The 10,303-nt window shown below is 34.1% G+C and overlaps 1 protein-coding gene and 1 long non-coding RNA gene across 2 annotated transcripts in view; both read left to right on the plus strand.

Moving 5' to 3' along the window:
• Positions 1-5,821, plus strand: part of LOC131039694 (uncharacterized) — a 122,898-nt gene extending 117,077 nt beyond the window's left edge. The window contains exons 4-6 of the mRNA XM_057972491.2: positions 3,562-3,831; positions 4,869-5,024; positions 5,311-5,821. Coding sequence (XP_057828474.2) covers positions 3,562-3,831; positions 4,869-5,024; positions 5,311-5,430 — 546 coding nt within the window. The 3' untranslated portion in view covers positions 5,431-5,821. The remainder of the gene's footprint in view (positions 1-3,561; positions 3,832-4,868; positions 5,025-5,310) is intronic.
• A 3,344-nt stretch (positions 5,822-9,165) lies between these two features.
• LOC131039740 (uncharacterized) lies at positions 9,166-10,077 on the plus strand. Its single transcript, XR_009104717.2, has 2 exons — positions 9,166-9,448; positions 9,594-10,077. It is a non-coding gene; the product is annotated as an uncharacterized LOC131039740 (long non-coding RNA).
• Positions 10,078-10,303: the final 226 nt, after the last annotated feature.

The following is a 10,303-nucleotide window of genomic DNA, read 5'->3' on the forward strand; positions in this document are numbered from 1 at the left end:
AGTTGAAACTTGAAACTTGAATATTATCTTTTTTGCAAATTATGAATATGATATTACATTTATGATTTACGATATATCAATATCAGAATATTTATTGGCATTGGCAATTATGGATTTATGATTTATGATTTATCTGTTATCATTTATGTATCATTGTATGGGAAAGTTACATTGTATGTTTGAACTGTGAACATATATAATTTTGATGTTTGAAGTTTGAACATATATATATGTGTGTGTGTGTGTGTACGGACGAAGCCATACCTGTACCCCCAAAAAATAAAAATTTGCCGAATCCACGAATCTGTACCTGAATTTGAACCTGAATCCGAACCGGAACCGGTAACTTAGATTAATTATATGCAAATGAAGAATGGTTATTAAATGAAGGATTAATTGCTTGAAGGTTTTCATCATAATTATCAATATGATAAATGATTGAATGAGAGACTTCATAAGTCTCTCATTCAATCATTTATCTTACCAAAGCTATCATGCATTAACAATCTTTACCTCAGAACACAATGCCTTCTCCTTAATTGTTCAACACACAGCTACCTCAAGTGAGGTTCAATGACAAGCTTTTGTGGCACCTCACCAATTTGGCACCACCCTAGTGGGCATTTTCATTGAAGGCAACTAGACAAGCTAAATTGATTTCCAAACATTTGCACCATACCACACTATTCTCATCATTAGTTGTGTTAGGGTCCTAGACACCTATAGGCCAAATCAGTCAGGTCCATTCACTACGCAGACTACCATCAAGTGTTGATATTATTGCAAGCTCCAATCTCAAAGGGGCAGAAATCCACATATGACTTGAGTGGTTCCTCTTGCAGGATTGAAGAGTAGTGCCTTGTCAGCCAGATTAGGTCATTACATTTTGATGCCTAACTGCAGCATTAGCACATGAAAAGATTAGTGCCATGCGGCACATTGCACCCAGCACTCAATATATTTCAATATTCTAAGGTTGTGCACTACACCAACAATATCGTTGTGACTCATGCCACATAGGACCTTTGTGCCATGCCAAACTGCACTTCGAAGGCACAGAGCACATCAACATACCTGGTGTGCAACATCTCTCTAGGAGATGAACCATCAACAATTATTGAACCCAATTTATAACCAATTTTTATTTAACTGTCTTTCATGTACTGCACTTATACATTGTAACCAGCCCTTAAAAGGGACGGAGGGCCTGCAGCATTGCATTCATATTTTTCCAGTTAGACAAATCCACAAGGATGCATTTCCCCCCATCTCTAATCACAAGAATTCTTATTCATACGCTTCTGGTTCTTTTTGCAATATATATTATCCCTGTTCATATTGAATAGAAGAGCATCATTGTGCAATATTGCTTTCTTCATGAATATATATGGTGTGCGGATCATATTCTGTTGCAGGCTGATAATGTTATCCATGCAAATATAAAGGATAATGGCTAGGTGCTGGTATATTGCTGAATTATAGCTAGAATTTAAGATATCTTATTTAATTAATTCAATACGCTGCAAATCACACCTATCAGTCAACCTGCTGGAATGCCTATTCAAACAAACTGAACCTAATGACATCAGCAATACAGGCTGATTTTTCAAGGTGTAAAATAATCGAATTCAATCAATGCTAGCTAAAGCATGATTGAATGATGTCATCAATTGACTTGTTGTTGTCAGGAATTTATACAGTAGTTTTAAGACATGACAATATTTACATAATAGCTAAACATCACTCTGGTGTCACATGCTTGTGTCAGTAACAGTAGACTGTTATGAACTTAAAGAATAGTCCTCTTCAATTGTATCCTTTTCCAAACAGATAAAAGAGATTATTAGTCAGATACCAGCAGTTAAAGGGCTATAAATCACACTCAAGACTTGCTGATGTCATACTGGCATTACTTGTTTATTTCTGTAATAGCAGGCTGTCATAAATCTCAAAGGAACTTGTCTGCCTCCCTCCTTGGGCAAGGAGGGAGGAGATTGCTTGAATTGTGTCAGAAGATGTGTCCATTGGACTTTTGTCGAGAATAGATGTGTCATACACAGATTGAGGTAAGGCTTGGCTTATAGCAAGCTTTGTGCTTTGCCTCAAAAGCTTCTTGTTTCAGCAAGTGGGTTTCTTACATCGAGCTAAGGCCTAAAATTTTAAATCCACCTTTTTGTTTATGTTTTAAATCTCTTCACATGAACTTCCATATCAAATACATCTCAAGAGAGGTTTACATGGAAAATTTGCCCGTAGGACTTTCATTGTGTATATACATATTATATGCAGATTGATGAGGCTAATGTTGAGCTTTGTCTCAAAAGTCTTCTTGTTTCCATGATGGGTTTTCAGACACCAATTTGGCATGTTGGCTAGGCTGGGACCTAAAAGATCACCTATACCTTATTATATATTTTTGGAAAATCTTGACATATACTTTCACATGAAATACCATCATTTTATCCTGCATTGTTTAACAAGTTTTAAACTTTAAACTTTTGGTTTTACCCATTACAGAAACCAAAATGTTTTGCGACTTAAGCCTCCTGTCAAAATCTTTATGAACTATAGCATTTAAAATTTCAAAGCAAGTGAAAGAGTTTACATACCACTTGGCTGGATTTCTTTTATTCAATAGAATTTTTTGATAACCAGCTTGTGTGGTTATCTTTTTGATTGGTTTACACATCCAACAGATGGTAAATTTAAAACTTTCATTTAGTCATATCCTTTCACGAGATCAAACATTTTGATCAGTATGTAAATCATTTCATATGGGATACAAATTATCACATGGATTGATGAGATGATCTTTGTAATGTTGTTCCTCTTAAACATGGATCATGCTTCAATTTGTCAATTTTGTAGTCATTGAAGGGTTTGCGTTCAAACTTAGTGCTAAAATGGGATATAAAGGCCATTCAGCTTCAAATAGTCTTACATTTTTGATTAAGATTATAATAAAAATTGACTAATAACTCTTTCTGCATGGTATCTCTGCGTTGACTGTTAAGATTGAATTACAATATCTTTAGGTTGAGTTTTCTAGACAGTTGTGCTTCATTTGCACAGAAGAGGATTATACCTCAGATTGATGTGACAAATTTTCTAAGTTTAGGTCATTCAAGCATGAATCATCTTTCAGTTTTCAAAGTTGTCACTTGAAAGTTATCTATGCATTCAACATTTGGAACCTAGTGCCAAACAGGAAGTGAAGGCCAGCCAGCTTTCGACCACACAAACTGAGTTAAATGTGAATTGGCTTAATTTGTATCCTATCCAGTTAGCATACATATTGCATGATTAAAGGCTGACAATATGTCATTATCCAATGGAAATGCATTTTGGAAGCTGACGGAAGTGGATCACTATTAAACTTACAAGCAAAGATTCCAAGCCACAACAGAGTAATTGTCAATTATGACTGAATATTTCTTGATGGGAAATTTTTGTTCATATTTGAAGGCTTTATTATCAATAATAATTTCTTGGAGAGTCAATGAAAAAGGTAACTGAAAGAATTTAAACTTTCTTTCTAATTTAAACTTGATGTTATTGCAGGTTGATAATTTCATCCATGCAGATATGCATCCTGGAAATATTCTGGTTCGCATGAGATCAGATTTACCTTCTAGTAAGCACCTTTTCCCATGTAAGCCCCATGTGGTCTTGCTGGATGTAGGTATGACTGCAGAGCTCTCTGAGAATGACAGGCTGAATATGTTGGAGTTCTTCAAAGCTATTGCATTAAGGGATGGTCAGGCAGTTGCAGAGTACACTTTGAAGTTTTCAAGACATCAGACGTGTCCTGATCCAGATGCTTTCATTAAGGTAAGGGGCTTGTCTATGTACTTTGTAATGGTAGATGGGAAAACAGAGTGCTAAATTTCTGTATTCTCTTAAATGGCAATGTGCCGATTTAATCAAAGGTCTCAACATGTGATTTCCATTACGAGTTCCCATTCCATTTAAATATTTCTCTAAGTTTCTTGGTATTGCTATTTGTATGTCAGCTTTCATAATTCTTTTTGGTTGTTATAGTATACCAAATATATTATATCAGGAATTTACTTTATCATACATTTATATTTATTATTGTTATGTATGATGAAGTATATAGATTTGCTCCTAAAGGTCATTTTGGGTTTGTTTAAGAAAACCATTCCTTTGGATGAAAGTGTGCTCTATATGGCATCAAAAGGTTAGTATGTACCCTGGACCCATAAACCATTGCAGTTTGCTCTGTTTAGGTCATTCCTGTTATGGACATTTGATGCCTTCTTGAGGTTTGAACATGTTGTAGGAGCATAAATTGGCTAAGGTACATGCTAGCTAAAGTAATGATCCATATAAGCAACATGTGCGATCTGTTGGCTATTGTTATCTGTGTCCTTTGAACCTTTATGCCAATTCCACTTCCTTCTATGTAAAACTTCACATCAAATGTTTACTTATGTAGTGACATTCTATGTTTTGCATAAGGATTTATTGTCATCTTTTCAAACATTACCCAACAAACATGTAATGTTGTGTGTTCATCAGGGCTGATCTAATGATAAAGTTAGCATGGAAAAAATTCTAGAACCTTTAAAAGTTTGCTACTAACGTGGAAGATATCTTGGGGTTTTTTTTTAAAAGAGTATAAAATTTCACTTTGGGCATAATTGGCCTGTTCTTGTTGTGTCATATTTTGTTAGTGAATGCATCAACTTTAGATTTAACTTACACCTTGGTTCTTTAAATGTAGTCTCGTTTAATGTTAAAAAGCAAATATGTTGTCTATGCACTATTCATGGCATATTTTCAAGATTTTGTATACTAGTAATTTGCACGAGTTCATACATTCGAGTGTTTCCATATTTATGCAGGATGTTGATTCTACATTCAAATTGTGGCGTACACCTGAATGTAAAGTTTTACATCAGTCAGATTGCATGCACAAGTTGCTTGAACAAGTGAGACGTCATAGAGTGAATATTGATGGAAATGTATGCACTGTGATGGTGACGACATTGGTCCTTGAGGTATGTGGTTTTGACGAGGGAAAAGTATTGCCAATAGCAAAAGTAAAATAGAACCAGGAATGGGGATAAATAGCGTACTCTAATTTGTAAATAGAGTCTTCCAGGCACAGTGCCTCAATCAAACAGAGGGAGGTCATATCAAATTTTAATGGAGAGTAAAAAGTTAAAACTATTGGTGGTCCTATCGAATTAGTAGTGCAATTACTTCTTCTTGCAATATCTATTTTTTAGATTTTTGTGTTTGCATTTATGTAACATACTATCAACAATTTTTTGATCTTTTCAGGGTTGGCAAAGGAAGTTAGATCCAAGTTACGATGCCATAGAGACATTACAGGCTCTAATTTTGAAAGCTGATTGGACTGAATCTCTGTTGGATACAATTGGAGGTATTGTGGCCCCATAACATTTTGTAACAGGGGGATTGTGGTTTGCCAAAATATTTTACAGCAGATGCATTGATGATGCATTTTGTAATTCAGTTGAGTAGTCTTGGTATATTGATGTGGTAACCTGTTAAGGCTACCACATAAATTATAGAGGCAGTGAAAGCATAAATTTTGTTACGTGCAAATAGGATTTGTCATCATAAAAAATAAAACCATTGTTTCTTGTCCTAAAATTTATTCAGCCATTGGTCTATGAGAAAAACAATCACGTACTAGGAAACTGCATTCAAATTTTGTTTGTATCATATCCTCTTGGAGTCAAGATTCTTTAGCAAACAACGTTTAGGCATCATGTCATCCGTATATTTTGATTCATATTCTTTAAAAACTTTGAGCACTTCTTTTTCAGAGGCTATCTTGGAAGGTTGCTTTTTCTAATAAAGATGTGTTGTGATCTAATGTTGTACGTGACCATGAAAGTTATTAGCTGATGCACTTAATTCTGATATTGAAGAATAGGCAAACAGGAATTCTGTATAATCTCTACCTGGACCTAGACATGTGCACCGATGCAACTTCATTTTTTATTTGCTCATTTTCATGATGAACAAATAAAGATGTGTTGTGATATAATGTTGTACGTGACCATGAAAATTATTAGCTGATGCACTTAATTCTGATATTGAAGAATAGGCAAACATAATCTCTACCAGGACCTAGGCGTGTGCACTGATGCAACTTCATTTTTTGTTTGCTCATCTTCATGATTAATCTCTAATATTTTTCTTCACGTTTTTTTTTTTTGGTTTGCATCTGACTATGATATGCATGATTGCAACAGGCAAAATTGTCAACAAAACAAGCGTATGGCACATAATATTTTAATTTTAATTTCTAATATTGTATAATAGTTGACAAAAAGCAGGTACAGTCTGATATTCAGTCTACGACAAATTATCAGCAGAGATCCAAGAAACCACTGCAAGCTACTACAATACAGTCTCTATAAAATACACAAAAAACAGGGGGTTCATAACAGTAATTAACTAATAGCCAGTCATAAGAAAAGATCGTCTTTTTATCATTGTAACGAGAGCAACTTTAGCATCAATGAGTGTTTTAGAATCAGAATCCTCAGGAGCAGCATTTTCCAACATATCAAGAGCGAGATGCTCTGCCAGCTAAAGTCCAGCATTATGATCAATAAAGCTTCGCTGGAACCACTCTTCAACTTTTTCAGTAACTTAATGTTACAAAACCGCTCATCAGGAACAACTTCGTTGTTATTGATTTTGGAGCAGCCAGGCAAAGCCTGATCACCTTTAGTTGCCTGCTTTTCTTCATCTGAGTTAAATTATGGCCACTATTTCGCCTGCAATATCTTGTTTTTTCCAGTTTGATTGAGACTTTGATCATCAGCTTGAGGAACTCTTTTTTGGAAATTTGCGGAGTCATTTTAGTAAGCAACCTCATTCTACCTTGAAACAGCTCATTATTCTTAACCCTTCAATAAACCAAGTATCTCTATGGATGATAGAAGCCAATATTTACGCATCTTTTTATTCAAACCTTTATAACTAAACACAACATTTTCCTAGAAAATAGACTTTACACTACCCCAACATTTATAATCACTGGCCAAGTAACTCCAAACTTTCTTAGCACAAGGGCATTCCAAGAAAATATGGTTATAAACTCATTAACATTAAACAAATTACAAGAAATGGACATATAACTCTTAGGATCCATATAAGTCCTTACAACAAGGTTTTAAGAAGTAACGGCCATTTAAAACAAGCTTTTTAAGGTTCTAACTATGAAGATCAAATAAATTGTCACTTCTTTTTACACTCATGCTTATTTAACTTTACCCCTCATATAAAGTTAACATAGCTGGATATCTTTTTAAGTACCAATCAAATTATTATATTCTATTCTACTAGTGGCTTTAGTTAGGGAATTTTTGTGCGACACTCAAAATCATCTTTTGCATATGAATTCATTGAATGTTAATTTATGTTGTTGATATTGAAAGTAACCACATATCACATTTTTTTAGCACTATTTAGGCATACAATGAGAAGTGAGATCTTTGGAAGATTGCCTAAGTTATCACTTTGAACTTTTTGAAGTTCAAATAAACTTGGTGAGGGCGATTCAAATATAGAACCAAGTAGCAGTTTGAACTGACATTTCCCATTTTATGATATTGCTATCAAAAGTCAATTGTGCAGTTTTCAAGTCAAACTTATTGACCTATGTTTCATGAGTAGTGGTTCACAAAACCCATCTCTCATGAGAATGAATGGTACACTTAACACTCATTGCATTTAGGTGATAGGTGAAGCATTGGGCTTTTCCAGGAGGTCACCCATCTCAATACTACTCCAACTGCACACTTAACCATGAAGTTTTCTCCAAGGTTAAGTCCACTTAGCTCGCTACCACATTTGCAAAGCCTTCAACAAGTGTTGTGTCTTATAAACCATTCATTATGGAGCCCCTTAAGTTCATCAATTGATAAGTAGGAGATATTTTCCACATCAAGTCAAATTATGATATTTTATACAGCTGAATCCTGATAGCAATACCGTAAATTGACTTGCTGTAGAAAATATCTCCTACTTATCAATTTTCCATTTTGTTTTTGCATTTTATTTTATTTTCTAATCTCTTTTTATTGGTTTACAAGGTTTTTAACATTTTAATTTGTCCATCTTGCTTTCCCAACATTTTTATTGTAGACTAGGTAAATTGTATTTGTTGCAAGTTTTCTTCGTTCTTTTGGTCATTGACCTCACACTTCATCTCTGCGCATTGGTGTTGTCTTTGCCCTACAGATTGATGCTTTTGTTTTTTTGGTGTTAGCCTCCATATTTTCATTATGTTTTAGTGTTTTCTTTTGGTTTTGTGCAAAAGTTGTAGTGGTCTTGTCATTGTTTGATTGAGTGCTTGTTTCGTTGGTTTGGGTTTTTACTAAACCCTATTTGCAAGTCAAGGATGTGAATTTTAGCCTGTGTTTATCTCAATGTCTCTGATTGTGAAATCATCATTTTCGCCTCCTTGCATTACATCCATTTAACAACATGATGCCTTTGTTCTTCACCCTAAATTGGCCATTTTCATCAATTATGTGTTTCTATTTCTTGATTTATAGTTTTTTATTAGTCCATTACATTATAAGTTGGTTTGACGCAAACCATTCTTGGGCTTCCAAGTTGTTTTTTTTCAATTTTTATATTCCACTAATTTCCTCTTGATTGTTTTGCAAGTTTTTTATTCATCGTCTAGGGGGAGGGATCAATAGAAGTTGTGTGGGCTAACTTTGTCAATATGTAGTTGTTACATGGAATATCATAAGACTCCATTTTTCTAGAATTGTAAAATGGACATTCATATATCTACAACTAAGATGTGGAGGTATGACTCATCATGCAACTTGTCAAAATAGCACATCTAGTGCAAAGTGTCCCAAAAATGACTTTTTAAAGATTCAACCAAAACTTAATCTTAAAATCCCTAGTAGCTGAATAATAAATGTCATTTAAACACCTATTAGTATCAGAAATCTTTGTTACCTCCAACTTTTATATCAGACACAAATGGACAAATAGTTGAACACAAAAAAGCTATTTGTTGTTATAAAAACAACACATTATTATGTAAAATACATTTTTTATGCAACACAAATGGACCAATAGTTGAACACAAAACCTTTTGACAATCGTTCACATTTCGTGGAAAAATATGATAAGACAAATTATTAGTATGAAATACTCTTATGTATATACATTGTTTCCCTAATAGTTGTATACATAGAGATAATCTTTTTTTCACTAGGATAACAATACTTCTTTTTTTTTATCTCAAATTGCTACCTTGAAAATAGCTCCCTTTTCCATTAAGCTCAAAAGATTGCATTGCTATTTACAAAGGGTATGTTGCAGAATCCGCTCGGCTTCAATGACCTATTGAAGTCGTTTGATCTGTGCAAGGTTCAAAGCGTCCTTATTGGCGCGAATCAAATACGCATAGGTACTCATCCTTTTATCTCGTTTGCTTCTTGTATTTCGTATCTTATCCATTCTTATTGTCTATTCTCAGTCTTTCGATCATCCTCAATGATGCTTTGAAGTCTATTTCAATGTTTGGTTTCATTACTAATGATACTTCCTGCCAGTTCAACGACGGCCTTGGGGAGATGGTCTATCGCCCTGTTTGCTTTCCTAAGTACGTGCCTCAACATCTAATTAGGTATTCTTGCGAATTGCTCTTTGATGTGATCAATCCATACACAGAACTTCCAGCTTGGGGTAAAGCTTCATGTAACGGGCTGGATAGTGGTTTTTGAGCCTCCTTCAATGTCAATGGATTTAATATTGTTTTGTCTGCACCTTCATGTAGTGCCCTAAATTTTGCATCATTGTTTGATCCATTTGGGATTTTGATTGCCCTTAGCCAAACATTCCATCCTTTGTGATCTTGAATAATAAATCCATATCTCCAATGATTAGGGTTTGATTTAGAGCTATGGTAACATATTTATTTAAATGAGCATCTTACTTTATTAAATGAACATCTTATTTTATAAATAATACACATATAGTGGATAACCATGATATTTTATTTGAATAAAAAAAATATTTATTTCACTTGTTAATAAATCTATTTATGTTTTTTCAGATAATATTTATAAATTCTGATGTGTTCAAGTATGGGTCCATTTTGATCAACATTTGGTTATTTTTTGATTTACATGTGAATTATTTATTTACAATATATAGTATAAATATGTGGCAAGACTAGATATTATAAGCATAAGTGGGTGTACAACAATTGGACCATGCACAACTATTGGCCCCTCTACCCTACATCTATTGGTTTGTTATC

This window comes from Cryptomeria japonica, chromosome 6 (assembly GCF_030272615.1).
Source record: "Cryptomeria japonica chromosome 6, Sugi_1.0, whole genome shotgun sequence".
NCBI lineage: Eukaryota > Viridiplantae > Streptophyta > Pinopsida > Cupressales > Cupressaceae > Cryptomeria > Cryptomeria japonica.